The following is a 21336-nucleotide window of genomic DNA, read 5'->3' as shown; positions in this document are numbered from 1 at the left end:
CTGCGGATGGGCCTGCTGCCCGCCACACTGCCCTCGCCAACGCCAAGCACGAGACCGCGTTTCCACGAAGGGAACGCTTCCCGAAACTGCCCTGGCTTGGGAAGGGGGGGGTCACTGCGGCCGAGGACACGGCTCTGCACGGCGGGTACCAGCCCTGCAGCCACCCTGAGGACAACTCGGCATCAGGAGACAGACCTTTCCTCTCGGACTACTTTATTTGGTAAAACTCAGAAACCAACAACTGATGGAGCTTCCCAGAACTTCCCTCCCTGAGCGAGCCACAGATCCTGCGGAGAGAGAGAGGAGTGCGTCGTCCCGCTCAGCTTCATCGCCCAGATGTAGAGAAATCCTCCTCCTCCTCCATGCCGCACGGCTCACCAGCCCCAGATGATTCCTCCAGCCCTCGCCCTCACCCTAGAGGCAGCTTCCGCTTCCAAAAAAACCCACAAGGAATCAGAAAAAAAAAAAGAGAATCAAAAACAAAACCAAAACAAAAAAAAAAAGAAAAAGTAAAAGGTACTAAAGACAACAGTGAAGAGTGAATCCAGGCAAGGGCACCGCATCAGCCGAGCGCTACCGGTCGGTCACCGAGGGTGACCGGTGAAGCTCAGTCCTGGGTCAGCAGCCGAGTCCGCGGGATTCGTGAATCCGAGCAGGCGATGACACGGTGCCTGACCAAACACCCCCCCAAATCCCTAGCAAGCTGGCTTCCCTTTGGAGACTCCTTCCCCCACGTCCCCTCGGGCAAAGGCCGCCGGCGCCGCTGGTGTTCAGCGCGGCCGGGCCAGGGGTCCCCAAGCTGCAGGCGGGGAGAAAAGATTCCCTTGCTCTTTGTGGAGGAAGGCGCTAGGGAACGACCCTGAATCCTGCTAATGGATCCGGGTCAGCTCCTCCACGATCTTTATCAGGTCGTCTACGGTCGCCTCCCTCTTCATGCCGCTGCCATCATCGATCTGCAAGAAGAGAAAAAGGTGTCGGAGCACGGAGACATCAGTGGGTGGTGGAGAACGCTCCCAGACCATCACCTTGGGGGTCCCACCGCTAATTTGGAAGGGTCTAAGCTCACATCACCCATCTCACCTGCAAGTTTGCCACCACCTCCTGCATCTTGGGTCTGCTGATGTCCAGGAAGCTTTCGATCAGGTCACCGTCAATGAAGCCCGTAGCCGGTTCTGTCTTGCGTTCGGTGTGAAACGATCTCCAGGTGCCACCGTCAAGGAGCCAAATCCACACGGAATAACAGCAGCCTGACAACACTGCATCAGGAGGATGACAGAGTTTGGACTACGTTTTTAGGGCTACCACAAAGCCAGATTCATCCTCGAACCCTGCAAAATAGTCCTCTTTACCGCAGGCACCTTCTCTTCGAGCACAAAGCCCTGGGCACCTGGCAAACACACCGCCACCTTTCTCCAGCTGACGTACACTCCCACCGGAGCGTCCCAACAGAGATAAACCTCCAACACCCCACCCTGCGCCTGGCTCAGGTCAGATTCGCAAGCCAGCCCCCAGCATTGACCAGCCCAGGCTCCCAACTGCACCGCGAAAGGATATAAGGAGTGCTCAATCTTGCCCACGCTCTTGATGACTTTATTCAGCCTGTTCTGCATGTCCAGCAGGAGGTTGTACCAGCTCTCCGACAGCGAGGTCACCAGTCCTGCAAAGGGTAAAATGGAGACGAGGGTTCAGGGCTCAGGCCAGGGCGTCCCAGCGGCTCCCGGCATGCAGGGACCGGCAGGCTGCCAGGACTGGAGTTGTGCTGGAAGCTGGTGCCCGGGAGGGCTGGGAGAAGGAAGGAGTTGCAAAGAAAGGCAGAGTGTTTTCCTCTCCTGGAAGCAATGCAGAGAGAAAAAGCAGGTTGCTGAAGGGAGCAGGGCATGGAGTGTCACTTGTCTGGGGAACAGAGAACGGAGACACAAGGAAACCCCATCCCAGGTTCTGCAGCAGGGAAGCAGAGCTGTTACCCTCCCACTCAGGCTAGGGAACCCTGACCCTTACCGATCATGCCGTTGACTGTGCCGAAGAGAACCGAGCCCTGTGTTGGCGTGGATGTCTCACCCAGGTTCTGCATGACCAGAGACCCGTGACAGAAAACATTGACGAACTCTCCCAGGTGGGACAGTCCCACCTCCTGCAAATGCTGGCGCTCCTCATCGGTCGTGGCCGCGCTGAAACCCAAAGCACCCTGCTCAGTCTGCGCCGGGGTGATGCGAAAGCTCCCCCTGCTCCCACCTCGCTGTTCATGCTCCCCCCAGCTTTCCTGCCTCTGTGGCTGTAACGTGGAGGAGAGCCCAAGGCCCGATCACCCCATCCCGCCCGTCACGCACTGCCACGTTCTCCTCGCAGCCAGCTCACCTGTCCTTCTGGCACACAAACAAATTGAAAGCGTTCTCTGCTCCCAAGAAGTTGTCGTCGTCCAGGATCTCCACGGCACTCATCCAGTTTGGATTGAAGTCCCGGGCAATCTGGAAGGGGACAAGAGGAGAGGCAGCGTGCACAGATGGCCTGTCCACAGACTGTCTCAGCGCCTGGTTCATCCCCCAGCTACGCTGTGTTTGCTGACAGAGACGCAGCTACGGTGGCACCACGCCATTCCAACTGTACAACGGGCAGTCCAGATGGCAGCTCCCCACCCTGGCAGGCAGCAAGCACGCACCCAAAGCCTGCTCTTCTCAAGGCTGCTGACTCATTGCCCAGTTCCCTGGAAGCCTGGGGATCTGTCCCTCCAAAAACCACAGGGATCCATCTAAAAGCACGGCCAGGTGACACTGCTCTCATTGCCAGGGTCCTCTTCCCCCCCCCCCCCCCCCGCTTTTTAAACACTGTTCCCCCTGCCCAGAGCCTTTTGGAACAGGTAGCACGGACTCCCAGCACGCCTTCAACCAAGACTATTTAACAGCATTGATACCTCCTCGAAGTTTCCTTCCATAGGCTTGTACGCAAGGAGGAGGACGGACCGCATCAGATCTCCCACAAGGATGAAGTCTCCCTTGGTCTTCAGGTAGAGTGCCATGATGTTGTTGTAATGGTTGCACTCTGTGCGCAGCTCTTTCTCAGCTGTCCACTCGTACAGGCGCACCTGAAGGAAGGGACATAGGTCTGAGCCACCACGGACACCCTTGCCAGCCAGGGGACACTCCCCAACAGAGATCAGGGACCTGGCTGACATCCACACAGCTGGAGCAGCTTCCAGCTCTGAAACGCACTCCCAAAACAAGTCAGGGTCTTGCCAGAGTCGTACCGTGCTGTTGATGCTGGCTAACAGCTTCCCATTGAACTCCACCATGGAATACACAGCGCCCTTCACCTCCTTCTCAGCCAGGCTCTGCAGCTTCCCTGGAATAAACCCGTGCACCACCCGGTTATTTGCCCCACGTTCCCGAGGCTGGCGAGCCCCTGGGGTTCAGATGAGCTGCTCTAGACAACATTACTCCCCCTAGAAACTCTCTCAGAGGATTTGTGGGCAAGTAACACAGGAGTGACACAACAGCAGGGGCAGATGTGCTGAAAGCAAATCCCAGAATCTGGTTCTGGTGAGGGATTCTTGGGTTTCTCTAGGAGCTGGGGGGAAAGGGAACTCAGTGGGATGGTCTGCGGGCAGCTGACAGCAAGGCACTCGGGAAAAACTGGGCTTGCTACTGGGATGTGAGCTCTCTTGGGGCTGAGGAGCTCGCCTCTGATCTCCCTCAAGCAGCTGGATGTGGCCACGCGAGAAGACTTTGCTCTTACCGTCAGAGTAGTGGAAGACGACAATGCGTCCCTGTTTGGGCTCTGCCTCCTCGGGATACACCATGGCGGTGCCCACGATGAAGTAGGTGTTCGGATCCTTGCCAAGCTTGCAGGAGACCAGGCTGAGGGCGTACTCATTCTGCAGAAACTGGTGAGCGTGAAGCACTGCGCGGAGAGGGAAAGGCAGAAACAACTGGGTCCCACGCACCTCCACGTGTCAGCAGAGCAGCTTGCCTAGGACCAGCTGAAAACTTAAGATGCAGCCAAGGTAACTGCCTGGAGATCCCCTCCCCTATTTCCCACCACCACCTCATGCCTTCAAAAACCCGCTACGCCTTAAAGTTACGCCCTACGGCTGCTGCTCCTCTGGGAAAAACGCTTTGACTGAAGGAAACTAGCAAGAACACCGATCTTCACAAGTCTGGGAAGATCACAAGTCTCAACCACATGCTGATAGGCTTGTTTTGGAGGAGAAAATTGGACTAAGGGTATGGGCAGCATTTGGGACCGGTACCTTCGAAGGTGTGCTGATCTATGATGAGCAGGTTGTGCACCTCCACCTCTTCTCCGAAGGATGTCTCATGCGGTGCCGTGCTGCTGGAGAACAGCTTGCTGGTGCTCACGCTGCTGGACAGAGCCTAGGACACAGTAAGATTGGTCACGTCCTCGTGCTACTCATCATATCCCCACGTGGGCTAAGGCAACCAGGGACCAGAAGAATGAACAGGAGAGAAGGTGAAGTGAGGAGCTCCCTGGGCCCGAGTAAAGGGACACACTCCCTGCACCAGCAGAGACATGTGACATGCAGGACAGAGGCAGCGCTGCTGAGCAACAGCATTAATAGAAGACTTTCTGCAGTGTTGCGGTGTCCACCAGAGCTACTGCCCGAAAGGGACCTGTGCCTGCATCTCTGGGAGAAGGAAACCACTTGAGACCAGAGGCCTGCACGGGAGACTGAAGGAGCAGCACCCAAACCCAAAGGTGATCTGACAGAACAGCGAGCGTGCCGAGGAGATATCTTACCACCCCATCTCCTCCCAGGCTGCCAAAGGGAGAGCTTGCACTCAGAGCTTTGGAAGAGAAGATTTGTCAAAGAAAATCTGCATCAGGGTTTGGCCTGAGGAACTATGGTACCCACAGCCCAGAGCTCAGGGACGATCTAGCAGCTACCCCTCACCTGGGTGCTGGCGCTGGGTCTGAGCGCAGTGGTGCCCCCACTGGCATCCTGCACCTCGATCCGACTCGAGAGCACCCCGAAACACTGTGATACCTCCTGGTAGCAGATCTTCCTGCAGGACAAACAGAGCTGCGTGGGCAAGAGAACCAGGATAGGCCACTCCAAGGAGAGCACAGAGGCTCTGGGAGACAAGAGGCAGAGCTGCTCGCTTGCCAATTCAGTCTGCACGCTAATTGCGCCCACAACAGGAACGCTGGCTGCGAAGTCTCCCCCCAGCCTTGCTCCACGCAGCAGAGCTCGTGCCTTCGGGCCAGGCTCCCTCCCACTGCTCAGCTCACCTGGGCGATTCATAGAGGGGAACCGTGCGGATGTGCAGCTTCTGGATCTCGTCAATGGTGCCAATGGTCAAGGTGCTGTTATTGGCCAAGGCCAAGCTGTACGGGGCAAAAAAACCCCAAAACACCCATGAGAAATGGCGCTTGTAAGGTGGGTGGCACAGCAAAAACCTCGCGTCACACGAGGCGAGGTCCAGGCTCACCTGTCGGGGTACCCATCCGAGTTAAGGGGACACATGTAGTTCACCTCCTTCAGGTTGACGTTGGAGAAGACCAGTTTGTGGTTACTGCTGTAGATGACGGTGGGGCGGTCAGAGCAGGCAAACACGTTGGTGGTGGACAGAGAGCGGAAAGTCCTCAGGACGGTGGGCTGGGTCCCAAGGGTCACCTTCTTCCGGTCGCTCAGCAAACCTGCAGAAAAGGAACGCCGGCGTTGGGAACTGCCACAAAGGAGCTCGCAAGAGCAGGATGGCAGAGCGCAACGCGGCTGCAACACCTCCAGAAGAAACGAGGGTGGGTAAACGCATCCTGCTGTCAGCGTGGGAAGCAAAGGAATGGATGTAAGCATCGATCTGCTTTCTCCAGAGTCCGCTGGAGAAATCCACCGACTCCCAGTGCCCAGCAGCCAGTCCCACCTGAGCACGACCCCGTCACAGTGAGAAAGCAAGAAAAAGAGAGAGATCTCCAGAAGAATGAAAGGATGTCAAGCAAGTATGAGGGCACGAATCCAGCCACCTTCTCCAGCAGCCCGCTCAGTGCTGGGCCCTGTACTTACCAGTCTCGAGGCTGAGCCCGAAGTAGAACAGAGCTCCGTCCCCCAGGGCGCAGAGAAGGTAATGGCTGCTCTCGAAGGTCGTCATCAGGATGGAGCGAGGGATAATTTCTGCAGGGAGCCAGGAGAAGAGAACGCTGATGTGACTCACAACTCAGCCAGGCGAGTGACCGCTGCCAGCAGCCCCGAGAGAGTCCTACCTCCTCCCAGCATCTCTTTGTGCAGCAGTTCAAACGAAGGCAGCTTGAGGATGCGGGCAGAGATGTCAGTCCAAAGCCCGATTGCACACAGTGGGGACATGCCGTTGGTGTCCCCCAAAGGAGTGATGTCCAGGCAAGCAACTTCATGCTCCATTTCTGTGCAGCTGGCAGGAAAAAGAAACCGGAGAGAGGCGTCAGTCTTGAGCCCAAAGACGGGCAGCAGAGCCTGAGAGCCCTCGGGCCGGGACGAGAGATGAACACCCACCTGATCTGCCTGAGCTCCTGGGGTCGGATCTCCAGGTAATACAGGGCTCGTCCCACGGCCACCACTACCTGGTTACTGTTACAGGAAGCCACGCTGATGTTCTTTCCATTGGGCTCTTTCCACTCGCTCACCAGGGCTTTGGGCTCCTGACTAACCAGTCTCACGGAGGCAGAGGTGATCTGGGGAGAGAGAACATCTCCACTCAGAGCCAGAACAACACCTCCCTTCTGACATCGGTGCAGGGAAGTAAACTCTGCCCCTGATAAGCAGCACAGATCTAGGTTAGTCCCACAATCAATAAGGGCTGTAAGGTCACCATGAGACATATCTGCCTTTCCCTCGAACTGGCATTACCTGGATCAACTGCTGATGTGCCACATTGCCACAGAAGAAAGTCTGCTGATCATCCACAAACCCTGTGAGCTCTGTCTCTTCTACTTCCTCTCCATTTAACATAAGAACCCTGAACAGGAACGGGAACTCCGTTATCTCATGCCCCAACGTGTGGGTGAGAGCCTGGCTCAGCGTTAACCCCACCTCACCTGGTCTGGCCGACAAAGGACAGCACCAACGTATTGTCCGTTTCACGATGAGAGTCTGACCTCAGGGGCCACAAGCCTGCAACAAAGAGAGGTGACGTTTCCTCATGGCGAACATTCTGAAAGCTGCAGGGGGTGGCAAGCCCCCTGCCCCGCACCCCAACCTCAGTCTGTGCACACGACGTGTCCCCACCAAGTCCTCTCAGGCTGTGGCGCGCGCTCACCTTTAATCCCCGGCAAGTCAATGCTGGCGTGCTCGTGAATCCCAATTCCGTTCCGGATGATCCGCAGTGAACCCTCTTTAAACGCACCCGAGCATGTGACGAGCTGGAGGAAAAGCAGATGATCTTTACCAACCACTGCTGGGAAGCTTCCCCGCTCCTCCTTGTCGTGATGGGTTCAGGGGAAGATGAGGTATTCAAGAATTAGCCTCCCCACTCATATCACTCTTCAGTGCAAGACCTCAATACCATCCCTGCACCTGGATAAGACTTCGAGATCCTCCAATAAACTGTTTGTAGTCTTTTTCTTCCACGGACAACCCACGCATGCACCTGGCCGGCCCAGACATCCCCAGCACTGAGAAAAGCAAAGTGGAATCAACGCTACCTGCCCTTGGCCTTGTCTTTCCAGGTCCACCACACACATGTCAACGATGGGACCGAGGTTGGTGAAGGTCTCCATAGCCACTACGTAGGAGCCCTGCTCGTTGCTGTCCACGTTGAGCTATGAATAAACACAATTATTGGTTTTCAACCAGCCCAAGCAAGTGGAAAGGATGTAGGGTAGATAAGAAGAAAGGAAAATTTATCCACATACACCTCTCGAGGCCACGATGAAAATAAAGATGTACAAAACCCTGTCTGAAGACACAGCTAAGCCAGAAGGCGGCTGCCACCTACCTTCACAAGCTGGGAATCCCCAAGCCGAGAACCGACAAACACAACTCCGTTGTCCAGGTAGGTCAAGCACTCTGCAATGGATGTCTGGGAATTGAGAAGACACAGATGAAACACCACCGGCATGAAAAGGACTCTGCCACACCCCCACGAGCACCACATCTGTGCTGCATCCCAACGGGAAGATCCGAAGCACAAGAGGGAAATTTAATCCTTTTACAAAACCCACAGAGTGTCCGAACTTCTCCCAGGAACAGCACGCAAGCACTAGGCAAAAACCCGGGAAGATGGTGTAAACTTCCAAGTGCCCGCACAGGGAATTTCTCAGCACCCAACAGCTCAGAGCTGTGACAACTGTGAAACGTCACCCCACCCCGTGCTCCAGAAGAGCCGCAGTTCCTGCCACTCAGCCCTCAGCGGAGCACTTCCAGCCCGTACAGCCTCCCAGCCCTGCGGCAAAAAGCAACAGGGACCGCGCACGCGATGTGGCCAGGTCCTACCTCGCCGAGCAGTTCCACGCGCAGGTCCTTCAAGGTGACAGTGCCGTCCATCTGTTCCTCCTTCTCCAGGAGCAGCATGAAAAGTCGTCCTTCCATGTCCCCCAGCAAGTAACGGGACCCATTGGGATCCACGCGGTTGTGGCACACGATCGTACTTTGCTGCACGCAAAAGAGGAGGGAATTTTGGTCCCAAATGGGCATCTAGCAAGGACCACCTTCTACACACCAGAAGGGAACAACCACATCCTCAGCACACCAGCTGTAACCACAGCGGAGTCTCACTCCTCCTGCCTAGAGGGACAAGGGCTGAATTCGCCCTTCAATAAACTGTATCAGCAAACACAACCAGAATCTGCGGTCAAACGGTCTCGTTTTGCGTCACTAGGAATCGCCTCGCATTCCTAAATTAAACATGTCGCTAGCTTGTTCACAGCACAGGAAAGATGCCATTAGAAAGCCTGTCTTCCTAACACCGGGCCTTCTGCAGATGCAGGGATGCTATCTGGGACCTGCAGAGCCTGCTGCATCTCTGGACCCAAGCACTTGCAGGCGTTTTGCTCTGCGTGGCGGATGCTGCCTGCCCTGGTTTTGGTTTAAAAATCCTGATTTTGCAGATCTTCATTGTATGCAAACATCCCGCTGGCCTTGAGGACAGATGTGCCTGAGCTCTGCTTGCAGGTCAAGGCTCAGATCAGTGGTCCAGCATTCAGGCAACAATATTAGTATTTCTTTACCCAAGATTTATAGCTCTTTTCCAGCCCGTCATCATTTCCAGCTTAAAAGGATCTTTTGATCACAGCTGAAGCCCTCTGTCAGCCCCGAGTGGCACCTCAGCCGTGCCATTTCTGCTGCCTGCACCCTTTAAATGTGGGAACTGGCCCGTTCCTCTGACAAACCCCACAAGCTCAACTTCTGTCGCAAACTCTGTAAGTCTTTTTTTTTTTTTTTCCCACAAGTACCCCAATCATACATCAGTGGACTCAAGTCTCCAAGGGGCTCATTCGTATCTTTCACTGCCTGAAATGAAACCAGGCTCTGGCCTGGATCCATGCCCAAACCATGCACTACTTGCTAATTAATCCCTTTTTCTGGGGCCCAAACAAGATTTGAGCTTTACTGCACCATTTCCGAGCACTCCACGGAGAGCAGAGCCACATGCTGCAGTGCAAGCACACACTGCCACCAGTACCAGGATTACATACGTCCCTCAGTCCCCAAAAACACAGACCAGGCATTGTGTGAAACACCCCGCACTTGCCAAACCTCTGGGAGGTATCAAACTACACCTGGAGACAAGAGCAGTTTGAATTCTTGACTACAAGTAGCCCAACACCCTACCAGCACTCTGAGAGACGCCTGGGAAGGGAAGAATTACACGGGATGCGTTTCTAGATCTCTCTCGTTATGCCTTTTCTCCCCTGTCTAGTGAATGAGGGGAGTGAGAGAGCGGCTCTGGTGGGCACCTGGCCTCCAGCCAGGGTCAACCCACCACAGGTAGTCACTCACCTTGATGATAGGTGGGGCGATAGCTAGGTATTTATCTCCGTTGTGATAGGTAATAGACTCCTGCCCGATGATGATCGCGCCTCCAAAAGGCTCTGGCACTGCACAGGGGAGAAGACAAATGTCTTTTTAGAGAACCTGTACAGCAGGACTGAGGCATTCAGCCTTGAGAAAGAAATACAATCATAGAATGCCCTGAGTTGGAAGGGACCCATAAGGATCAGAGTCCAACTCCTGGCTCCACACAGGACCAGCCAAATCAGAGCATACGACTGAGCGCGTTATCCAGACGCTTCTTGAACTCAGTCAAGCTCGGTGCTGTGACCACTTCCCTGGGGAGCCTGTTCCAGTGCCCAGCCACCCACTCAGTGAAAAGCCTTACATGGGAGGGAAGATCTTTTACAAAGAAGGACTGACCTGCGATGACCATGGAGGCTTCAGCCTCTACGTTCTCCTGTTTCCAAGGACCTTTGTTAAACTCCTTCTCACGCAGGGACACCTCGTACGTCTTGACGTGACGACCCTGAGGGTCCTGAAAGAGAAGCCACACCACGTACAATGATGACAACCCCACGTGCGCAGCAACAGAGGCTCCCGAGGCAGAGCTGACGTGCAACCTGCGAAGCAAGGAGACTCTGAGGCTTCCCACCCTGCCCACGTCCTCTTCAGTCACTCTCAAACCGCACGTGCGTCTGAGCGTAACTTTATCCATATGTCGAACAACCTTTAAATAAATCCCTGTGCCAAAAAAGACTGAAAACTATTTGAGCGTTTTTATACAAGTAATTTTCTGGGACTCATATTCATCTGACGCATAGTTCTACAAATCTGGGCATGAGCAGCACTACGCAATATCGCCGCCGCCTCCAGCTCCAGGAAGGCGTTCAGGAATTCAGCTCTGCTGTAGCAGCGCAGGTGCTGGAGCAGCTGAGCTCCCCTCTCGATGCTCCTCAGGCCTTTCAGCCTGGTTTCCCGAGGAAACATAATCTGCTTGCCGAATAATCCCCCGACGGCTCTGCCATTCCAGTAATTCCTAGCCCAGTGGGTATTTTCAACCAAACCAGAGGTCTCCGAGGCGGTGAGTCCACGCAGGCTTCACCAAAATACGCAGTGGGTAGCCCCCAAATCAGCACCCCACTTCGGGAAAGGTGGTCTCTATGCTAACAAATGCTTGGAAACCCGCATGGGGAAAAGATGCATGAGCACCCAAAGCACAGAGAGGGCTTTGAACGTAACCCACTGACCAATTTCACATCTCAAAAGCTAAGACAAGGCTCTCAATCACAGGGAACCAGATTTCCTTAGTCACAACTTAAAAAGACCCGTTCATCTTTTTATTTATTATGCCTCACCGCTTTACAGATCCGAGTGAAAGCGTTTTTTGCCACCCTGTAGCCGTCAGTTCTGTAAACAAACGCTCGCAGGAAAGCTGGGCACCTCCTGGCTCACCCCGCGCAGCCTCTGCCGCTTGGCAAACATCCTCACTGACCGCACTCCAGAGCCCGAGGTCCTGGCGAGAGCCAGCGGTGCAGCACCGAGGGAAGCAAAGAGAAGTGCTGGCTGACAGAGAAGGGGAAGCCAGGAGGAAAAATAGCTCCACGGGGACGAGAAAGTTGAAGTGGGGCCGTTAAAATGGCAGAGGAGTCGTTAATGACATTTCTGGACCTTTTTACTCCACACCACAGCAACTCTCGAGTCTTTTTTATTTTATTTTTATGAACTTCCCCTTTTTGTGGTATCTTCCTCTGGTTTCAGAACTACATAACAATTATCTCAGACACTGCTATTCTATTCAGTCCAAATCCTGTGATAATGATTAATAAATTGAGAAGGAATCAAAGCAGCAGCTTGGAAACGTTCCCCTCTCCACACACACGCAAGTCAGACACCCAGGGACCAAAACAAAGCCAGAGTTTTATGTAAGGCCTAATGAGTCAGACAGAACTTACATCTCGCTCCTGCTACAAGGATAAAATTCATATTAACAGTGTTAGACATGGAACAAGCTATTAATTTGCTCTTTATTCATACAATACCTCTTTATAACGAATGGACTGCTAACAGATGTGCTCTGATTTAATCTGTAAAGATGCCAGATCTCCAGATAAGACTTTTTTTTAACTTGCTGACTGCACGGGGTAACCAAACTCCTCCGTTACGATGCTCTTAAGCACCGAGTGGAAACTGTCCAGACCCTGACACCGAGTTTAAGAATTTGTCCAAGTCGCCACCCCTCCCTGCCTCAGTTTCCCCAGCACGTAACAGCAACGGTACTAATCAAACTCCCGGGTACGCTCAGGGATCATGACTCCTTTCTCCCCTAAATAGGAGAAGGACGGCAGTGCTTTTTGTAAGAAAACAGTGCTTGTTCCCATGCATCACCAATAGCTGAAAATCCTTTGCTTTTTCAGGTAATCAGACCCCTCTCTGTTTTCTTCCTTTTTTTGTGCACACCATTAAATCTGTCACACGAGCGTCTGCGAGGCAGGCAGGATACGTGACGGCTGGGGACGCTTCCCAGAGAGCACGCTGACGTTTGTTCAGGTGACAAGGGAGAGCACCAGCTACCCACAGGGCAGGGGAAGAGCACTGTCCTGACCCGGGGGGAACCCACGCTGCCCTCCCAACCCCTGGTTACCTGGTGACAAAGTGATTCCCCGCCCCCCCCCCCCCCATCTTTGTTTGGGAACTGTCAGGGGGGGTTCAACAGCACCCACCTCTCTTGAAAATCATCATAATAATAGTGACTTTTGAATAGGGAATAATCAAGTCGCTGCTGCCACATGGTTAGTTTCTCTCACGCTGAGTTTGCCACTAAGAACTACGCTGAATTAAATTCACACCAGATCCTGTGCTGCCATCCCAGGAACTTTCAGTTCAGCCCAGGCTAGCCCCAACTTTGACAAAGCAAAGATAATCCCTCGCTCAGTCAGCACAGCAAAGGCTCTTTGGTTCAAAATATGCATTTAGAGAAGGACCTACAAACACCGCCTCTGGGACAGAGGACCCAGGCAACAGGAGACGTTATGTCCCCTCTTTATACGCCTGGTGTGGCTTCCCAAACAAGACATATTGACTTTTTTAAGGGAAAAGCTCAAGTGCCTGTAGGAAACAACCGACTTCAGCTCTAATCCACCTGCTCAGCGCTTGCTGGAAAGACCCACGGTCTCCTCCTGAGGGCTGGGCAAGGCAACGGTCCCATCTGAAGCATCAGCTGCCCAACTCTCCTGTGGGACAGCGTGGCTTCCTCCCTCCCAGAAATGGAAAAAAGCAGCACAAAGGAACATGGACTTTCCTTGGCTACACCATGAGCCTGCTGGAGCCAGAACTGCCTCTCACTCTACTCAAAGCACCGTTTTCCATTGGCTCCAGGACACTGCTGCTGCTCCAAACCCTTCAGAAGACCCTTTAGAGACCCTGGCCGGTGCACCAGCAATCTCCAGCACTCTCCGCCTGAGTCACCGATCGAGAACAAGGTACCTGGTAGACAAAGCAGATGGTCGGAGCCTGACAGCCGTACAGAAACTTCACATCGATGACTTGGAGCTCTTCCAGGCGGATGTTAAAAGCCTTTAACTCCTTGTTCTCCCGGTCCAGGGGAATGACCTTGAAGAGGCCGTCGTATAGCCGCAGGCCGATCATCCGGCACTCTGGGTCAATGATGCCAATTATGCCGGTCTCCGAGGGACGGCCGATGCGATCCTGAGTGAGAGATCCATGAAGAGGGGAAAGAGAAAGGGCAATTAGCGTCGGAAAAAGATCCCCGCGTGGGACTTGAGAAGAGTAGGTACGAGAGTTACCACCCCTCAGCCGAGGAACGACTCCCTGCACACCTCCCGACGGGTTTTAAAATACCATCTGGCAAGCCAAAGGCGATTTAGGCATCTCCTGCCTACAGCAGTAAGTCCTTTCCACCAGAGAGCCTGGCAGAGCTCCCACAGCACACAACCTCCCTCTCCCAGGCACCAGGAGCTCCAGGAACAACCCTGCAACTGGTTTTCCAATCCCAGCTCTCTACTCAATGACCTCAGAGAAGCCACATTCCGTCAGCGATAGTAAGCAGAGGTGCAGGACAGCAAAACGCTACTCTCCACTGCTGTGAAGCGCTTTGATCTACACGACCAAAAATCCCCCTCCAGAAATCCAGCTCCGTTATCGGCCTCCACAGACCCCTCAGCGTTACTCGACAGGGGCCGATATCAGCACTTCCATATGTCACGATGCAGAACCGTGGCACGGGAAGATTAAGTGCTTTTCCCCCCAAACACTCTTAAGATGTTCCTGACAGGACATGCCCACCTACATCTCCTGCCCGTAACCCTCTGCTCAGCTCCACCGACTGCAAGTCAGCGGAAGCTTGGCGCCTGGAAACAGATAAAGATATTTTGGCTTGACAGCTGATGGAAATCCTTTGGCTAATGACTAAGGTTAAGCCAAAGAGACATGTGGCTTTCTGACCTGCTCACAAGGCGTGTTTTTAATCCACTTCAGCCAGAACGATGGAGAACATCTATAATTATTAACAATATTGTATGGCCACGATGGTAAGAGTAACTTCAGCAGCCACGCTTCTGGTACGCAGCATGTGGAGACCGGTCACAAAATATTGGAGGAGTCATTTCCCAGGGAAAATTCTACCTTATGTTGAGTTTTGAGCACTGATTCTCTTTACAGTAGGAATACCTCAAATTAACCTTATTATTCTGCAAACTACTGCAAGAACATGGTTGTAGCTGCGTCCTCAGTCCCTGAGCCTGAATCGCTGCAGGCAAAAACTTCCAGAACTACCAGCAGCAGCAGGTGAACCATACCAGAGTCAGTGGTAAGCAAAGAATCATAAAAAACAAGGCAGAAACCCATCACCTCAGCGCGCCCTCGTCATTGGCAAAGTAAAACCATCCCTAAAAAAGGCAATTCATCCCTTCCACGAGCCACGGCTTCACTCACCTGCACGTTGCCGTGGGCACGGGTAATAATATCAATGCTGTCCCCGTTCTGTTTGTACTCGAGGATACAGGCGTTATACTTGGCTGTCAGGATGAACAACAAATCCTTGCTCTCCCCCTGTGAAAGCACAGCGGCGGCGTGTCTTCAGGAGGGCGTCAGAGCCAGCAGCCCCGGCGTGCCCACGCCTGCCCCCCTCCCCAGCTGGCGGGCAGCCCCCTCCCCGCTGCGCACCCACCTTCGGGCGGAAGAGCTCCATGACGGCGGTCTTGCCGTACATCCCCACCTCCTTGACGGGCCGCAGCCCCTCCGCTGTCACCACGTAGATCTCCAGTCGTGTGTTTTTGGCGATCAACAGGTTCAGATCCTCTGCTGAGGTGAAGTGCCCTGGAAAACGGAGAGAAGAAATCACTGTCGAGCCACAGAGAAGGGACAAGGCGGCACCTTGGGGTGCTCTCACTGAACAGCCTACAGCAGTCTGCCCATCCTGGGGAGTCTCACACCCTCGGACTGAGCACCAGCCTCCCTATGGCACCCCCCGGGCTGTGGCACCCCAAAACCCCAAGACCTTTTCCCTGTTGCCTTTCCTGAGCTCTGACTCCTCGCCTTTCCCCAGGGAACCCCCTTTCCACCACACCCCCACTCCAGAGCACACTGCAACACCCCAAAACACCTCACCATAAGGCAAGACACAGACATCACCACCACCTCTCCCTGCAGCACCCCAACCCTCTGCTGCCCTGGAACCCCCCCAGGAGCCCCACTTCACCCCCAGACACCAAAACCCCACTGAGCTCTCGCTTGGGCCCAGATCTCCCAGAGAACCCCCCCAGGAACCTCAGTACAACCCCAGTACTCCACGAACCTCAACGTGTCCCCAGTATCCCACAGCACTCCCTAAGAAATTCAAGACACCCCCAGGTCCCTCGATGCCCCCCAGCACCCCGACAAACCTTAAACCCCCCCCAGCTACCCCCGGTGCCCCACAACGTGCCTACAAACCTCAGGGCACCCCCAGTGCTCCCGCAGCCCCCCCACATCCCCTAGCACGCCCCAAGGCGCCTCAGAGCACTCACAGCCCCCCCTCCCCAGACCTCAGGGAACACTCTGTCCCCCCCCAAGCGCCCGGCACCCCCCCAGGGGCCCCAGCACCCCCCAGCCCCCCGGTGCCCCACTGACCCCCAGGAACCTCAACGTCCCTCCAGCCCCCCGGTGCCCCCCAGCACCTCCGTGCCCATCAAGCCCCTCAGTGTCCCGCAGCCCCCCATCACCCCCACAGGCCTCGCCGCCACCCCTCCCCGGCGCCACGACCGTTAGGCCGGGGGTCCTGACGCCGCCCTCCCGCCGGTACCGGTGACACAGCCGTTCACGGCCGTCGGCTTCTGCGCCGTCACGACGTAATTGTAGGACATGGCGGCGGCAGGCGGGGGTCGGCAGACCGGAGCAGGAGCAGGGCAAGGCCGGGGCAGGACGCGGCGCGCACCTGGAGCGGGGCCTGGCGCGGCCTCTCCGCCGCCGCCACCACCGCCCCTTCCGCCCGCCTCCACCGTGACGTCAGCGGAAGGAGGCCGCACGGGGCCGCTCTAGGCGGCCGGGAGGACCCGGAGGAGCAGACGAGAGGGCAGGTGGGGATGGGGGGATGCTCGGGGGTCCGTGCTTGGGGGGGGGGGGGAAGCTCTTCATTTGGGGGGTGCACCTCCTGGTACCCCCCCCACCCCGAGACGGGGTCCCCGCTGGGGAGGGCGTGCATCTACCCAGGTCCCACGCTGAGAGGAGGTCCCCGATGGTGGGGTGCATCCCCAAAGGGGGGTCCCTGCGGGGGGGGGGGGCACCCACCCTGGCCCCCCCTCTGCCCCAGGGGCAGTGCCCCCCCCTTTCCCCTCCTCCCCAGGAGGGGGTCCCCGCTGCTCAGGGGGATGCTCCCACCTTGGTCCCCCCCAGCCCAGGAGGGGATGACCCCCGGGGGTGCTCCCACCATGGCCCCCCCCACCCCTGGATGCGGTCCCTGCTTGGGGGGGTGCTCCCATCTTGGTCTCCCACCCCATCAGGGGGTCCCATCCCCCCCCCCCCCCACACACACACCCCAGGAGCTGGCGCCCGTTTGGGGATGACATTGAACCTGGCTCCCCCCCCTCTCCCATCAGACACCCCGTATCCTGCCGCGTCCCCCCCGCGGGACCCTGGCCGGGGGCCTGTCCCTGCTGGCAGTGGACCTTGCCCTCCCTCGGCCCCCGCTGCCTCCCGACAGACAGAGTTTGGACTCGGAGCTGAAAGCTGCACGGGATCCTCCGCCATCCCCACCACACGCATGGAGGTGAGCCCCGGGGCGACGGGGAGCCCCCAGCTGCCCCCCCACCCCCATGGGGTTGAGGTGTCATCCACCACCCCTCTGCGTCTCCAGGTCCCCAAGAAGCTGGTGAACTCGGTGGCGGGCTGTGCCGATGACGCGCTGGCAGGGCTGGTGGCCTGTAACCCCGGGCTGCGGCTACTGCAGGGACACCGGGTGGTCCTGCGCGCCGACCTGGCCGCCATCCGGGGCCGGGTGGCCCTGCTTTCTGGGGGGGGCTCCGGCCACGAGCCCGCCCACGCAGGTGAGCCCCCCGTCGCTGCCGCCACGGGTCGGTTGCCCCCGGCATGGCCCCGAGCACCCCGTCCCGCTCCGCAGGGTACATCGGGAAGGGCATGCTGACCGGTGTGGTGGCCGGCGCCGTCTTCACCTCTCCGGCCGTGGGCAGCATCCTGGCGGCCATCCGGGCGGTGACGCAGGCTGGCGCAGGTAGGGTGGTGCGGTGCGGTGGGGTGGGGGTCAGGGCTTCACCCCCTGTCGTGGCTTCACCGCCTGCCTCGCTGTTTCCCACTCCCCCCCCCGCCCCCATGCAGCCGGGACCCTCCTGATCGTGAAGAACTACACCGGGGACCGGCTGAACTTCGGGCTGGCACTGGAGCGGGCGCGGGCGGAGGGGACCGACGTGCGGATGGTGGTGGTGGGGGACGACTGCGCCTTCGCCGCCCCCAAGAAAGCTGGGCGCCGCGGGCTGTGCGGCACCGTCCTCGTACACAAGGTCTGTAGGGCCCCGCCGCGTCCCTGTGAGGACGCGGGAGGATTTTGGGGGACGGGGCCCGGTGGTCCCTCACCCACTGCTGCCCTTTGTAGGTGGCAGGGGCCCTGGCCGAGGCGGGGGCGAGCTTGAATGAGATCGTCGAGAAGGTGTCAGCAGCCACCAAAGCCATGGGTACGCGTGTGGGACCCCGTGCTGCACCCTGGAGACCCCTGGGGGTGCTGTGCCTTGTCCCCCAGCCCTGTCCCCCCCAGTCCCTCTTGGAATTTCACAGTCCTGGGGCAAATCAGAGTGTCCCCCCCAGGGCTTAACCCGTCTTCCCTCCCCACGCAGGTACGCTGGGCCTCAGCCTGTCCCCCTGCAGCGTCCCGGGGTCCAAGCCCACCTTCCAGCTGGCTGACGACGAGATGGAGCTGGGCCTGGGTGAGGAGCCATCCCCCATGTCCCCCCCCCCATCCCGGCAGGGGCTGAGTGCCCCCCCATCCCCCATGGTGGGGGCAGGCATTGCCCGGTGCGGGAGGTGCCCACAGCATGGGGTGATGCCCCCCCGTCTCCGCAGGGATCCACGGCGAGGCGGGTGTGTGCAGGATGAAGGTGAGTGGGACCTCACGTCCACCCCCACCTCCCGCTCCCCCTCAACCTGCCCTCACGGCCCCCCTGTGCCCCCCAGGTGCTGCCGGCAGACGAGGCGGTGGAGACGATGCTGGCGCACATGACGGACCCCTCCAGCGCCTCCCGCCTGCCCCTGAGCCCCGGTGAGCCCCCAACCCTCCGCAGAACCCTCCTGGCCCCCCCCCCCCCGGGCAGGGGTCTCACTCTGCCCCCTGTCCCGCAGGAGCCTCCGTGGTGCTGGTGGTGAACAACCTGGGCGGGCTGTCCTGCCTGGAGCTGGGCATCGTCGCTGGCGCGGCCGTACGCCGCCTGGGTGAGTGCAGGGGGGTCTTGGGGCACTATTCCCTGTCTCTGGCCCTTCTGCTCCTGAGGACCCTTCCTGCAACCCCCCCCCCCAACTCACAGACCCCCCTCCCCGTGCCCCCAGAGAGCCGAGGCATCCGCATCGCCCGGGCTTTGGTGGGCTCCTTCATGACGGCGCTGGAGATGGCCGGGGTCTCCCTCACCCTCATGCTGGTGGACGAGGAGCTCGTGGGGCTGATCGGTGAGTGCCTGCCGGTGGGGGTACAGCACGGGACGGGGGCGCAGGGGTCCCCAGGAGCTGGGTGACGGGACAGCCAGCACACTGGGTGAGCGGGGTGCCTGACCGCCTGCACAGGCAGCGCTGCCGGACACGCCGGTGAGGATCCAGCGGAGTCCCACCGAGCTGGCGCTCGCCTCTCTCTCACCTCTCGCTCCTCCAGATGCCGAGACCACGGCCATGGCTTGGCCCAACCTGGCTGCGGCACCGGCGACGAGCCAGAGACAGGAGGTGCCAGCACCGAAGGAGGGACCGGAGACCGTGCAGCATGAGACCAGCACGGGTACGGGCAATCCCGGGCAGCTCGAGTCCCCCAGGAGCTGTCAGCTCCCCGTGCCTCGGTTTCCCCATCTCCCCTGGGGATGGGCTGGGGTGATGTCTCCTCCCCACAGGGCCCGGCGTAGCGCGGGTGCAGCTGGTCCTGGAGCGGGTGTGCAGCACCCTGCTTGACATGCAGGACAAGCTCAACGAGCTGGACCGCGCGGCGGGTGACGGGGACTGCGGCCACACGCACGCCCGGGCTGCCCGAGGTGGGTGACGGGGGGGGCTATCGGACGGGGACTCGTGGGGACAGGGTACCCCAACCATCCCCTCCCAGGAGTGGGGTCCCCCCCGGGATATCCTTTCTCGTGGAGTGGGGAACCCCAAGCTGTCCTCTCCAGCTGAGGAGCAGGATCTGCCCCCGTTGCCCCTTCCTGGGGTCCCCACACCCTGGGAGCCACGGCCCCGAAATGTCTCTGCATCCAGCAGCCGCTCCCCCGAGGCACTGGGGGGCTGTCCCTGCTTGTCCCCAAGAGGGGCAGGGATCCCCAGGTGCCCAGTTAGGGGTCCCCAAGACCCAGTGGGTCGCCCCTGCCAGCCCACGCAGGGCCGAGGGGAGCATCCCAGCCTGTTCTCCCCCCCCACAGCCATCCAGGAGTGGGTGCGTGCCCGGCCCCCCCCGGCAGCCTCAGCCCAGCTCCTGTCCGCCCTGGCTGACCTGCTGCTGGAGAAGATGGGGGGCTCCTCCGGCGTGGTGAGTGCCGGGTAGGAGGAGGGGGTGCAGGTCTGGCTTGTCACCCCGTGGGACCCTGGTCGCCCCCCTCACCGCGGGCGGTGACGGTACCGGTGTCCCGGCAGCTCTACGGGCTGTTCCTGACGGCGGCTGCCCGGCCCCTGCACAACCGCAGCGATCTCCCGACGTGGGCCGACGCCATAGATGCCGGCGTCGAAGCCATGCAGCGGTGAGTGCTGCGGGCTGTGGGACCCCCGGGCCCTCTGTGAGACCCCCAATCCCTCTGCGGGACCCCGACAACCCCCCGTATCCTCCATAGGTACGGCGGAGCTGCGCCGGGGGACAGGACGATGGTGAGTGCCAGCGTCCCATCCTGGGGGGACACGGAGCAGAGTCACCCCGCTGCCTGCGAGCCCCGGGGGCTGCCAGCCTGGCCGCAGCCCTGGCTCTCAGCCGCCTTCCCCGTCTCTCCCAGCTGGACTCGCTGTGCGCCGCGGCACAGGCTCTGCACGCCCTGCGCAACCCCGGCGCGGACCTGCTGTCGGTGCTGGCCACCGCCGTGCAGGTACGGAGCGGGGGGAACACGGTGGGAATCGCACCTCCGGCCGCATCCTGAGCGCACCCCGTTTTTTCCCAGCAGAGCGCAGAGGCCGCTGCGGAGGCCACCAGGCAGATGGAGGCTGCGGCGGGCAGAGCCAGCTACATCAGCTCTGCCCGGCTGCTGCAGCCTGACCCCGGGGCGGTGGCGGTGGCGGCCGTGCTGCGAGCCGTGCTGGAGGGACTGCAGAGCTGAGGGGACGGCTGGCCCTCGGCCACCCCCCGCCGCGGCTCCAGCAGTGACGGGGGGACTTGGCGGCACATCCCACGTAACCCAAATAAACCTTTGTGGTCCTCCAAAGCTGGCCCAGAGCATCCATCCCCGGGAAAGGGAGGGGACGGCGGGGAGTGGGGGTGGTGGGGATGTGGATGGCTCCTCCAGGACGTGTCCCCAGGCGAAGGGGGACAGGAGCGGAGATCAGCCAGTCCTGTGCTCCAGCGTGAGCGTGACTGTGCTGGGGAGGAAGGAAGCTGCTGGGCTGGCCGCGACATGTCCTCGCTGCGGGGGGGGAACCACAGGGCTCACATGGCTCCAGGCACGGGGCCTGCAGGAGAATTGGGAAAGGGACAAAGAAGAACCAGGGGCTGGGGCAGAGCCAGCCCGGGGGGGGCCCTGAGCTGGGGAAAGGGC

General features: G+C 58.6%; 2 protein-coding genes across 2 annotated transcripts; one reads left to right on the top strand and one right to left on the bottom strand.

The window, feature by feature from the left end:
- Positions 1–196: 196 nt before the first annotated feature.
- Positions 197–16414, bottom strand: DDB1 (damage specific DNA binding protein 1). Its single transcript, XM_054828117.1, has 27 exons — positions 16215–16414; positions 15102–15250; positions 14867–14983; positions 13400–13621; positions 10337–10451; positions 9923–10020; positions 8417–8575; positions 7920–8003; positions 7627–7743; positions 7242–7344; positions 7021–7096; positions 6833–6941; positions 6479–6657; positions 6214–6377; positions 6017–6124; positions 5445–5652; positions 5245–5340; positions 4907–5018; positions 4244–4367; positions 3730–3894; positions 3242–3336; positions 2909–3079; positions 2356–2465; positions 1999–2168; positions 1555–1657; positions 1081–1204; positions 197–953 (listed from the first exon to the last, which is right to left on the bottom strand). The coding sequence occupies exons 1-27, from the start codon at positions 16273–16275 to the stop codon at positions 870–872; spliced, it is 3423 nt and encodes a 1140-aa protein (XP_054684092.1). The 5' UTR covers positions 16276–16414; the 3' UTR covers positions 197–869.
- On the top strand, positions 16379–21006 carry TKFC (triokinase and FMN cyclase). The gene is made up of 18 exons (XM_054828171.1): positions 16379–16488; positions 17008–17177; positions 17265–17454; positions 17529–17639; positions 17744–17925; positions 18018–18096; positions 18256–18345; positions 18482–18516; positions 18593–18677; positions 18758–18847; positions 18962–19078; positions 19278–19397; positions 19507–19644; positions 20023–20129; positions 20234–20337; positions 20428–20461; positions 20584–20673; positions 20749–21006. The coding sequence occupies exons 2-18, from the start codon at positions 17172–17174 to the stop codon at positions 20899–20901; spliced, it is 1731 nt and encodes a 576-aa protein (XP_054684146.1). The 5' UTR covers positions 16379–16488; positions 17008–17171; the 3' UTR covers positions 20902–21006.
- Positions 21007–21336: the final 330 nt, after the last annotated feature.

Source organism: Grus americana, chromosome 5 (assembly GCF_028858705.1).
Source record: "Grus americana isolate bGruAme1 chromosome 5, bGruAme1.mat, whole genome shotgun sequence".
Taxonomy (NCBI): domain Eukaryota; kingdom Metazoa; phylum Chordata; class Aves; order Gruiformes; family Gruidae; genus Grus; species Grus americana.
The sequence above is the reverse complement of the archived record's forward strand: the minus strand, read 5'-3'. Positions and strand labels throughout refer to the sequence as shown.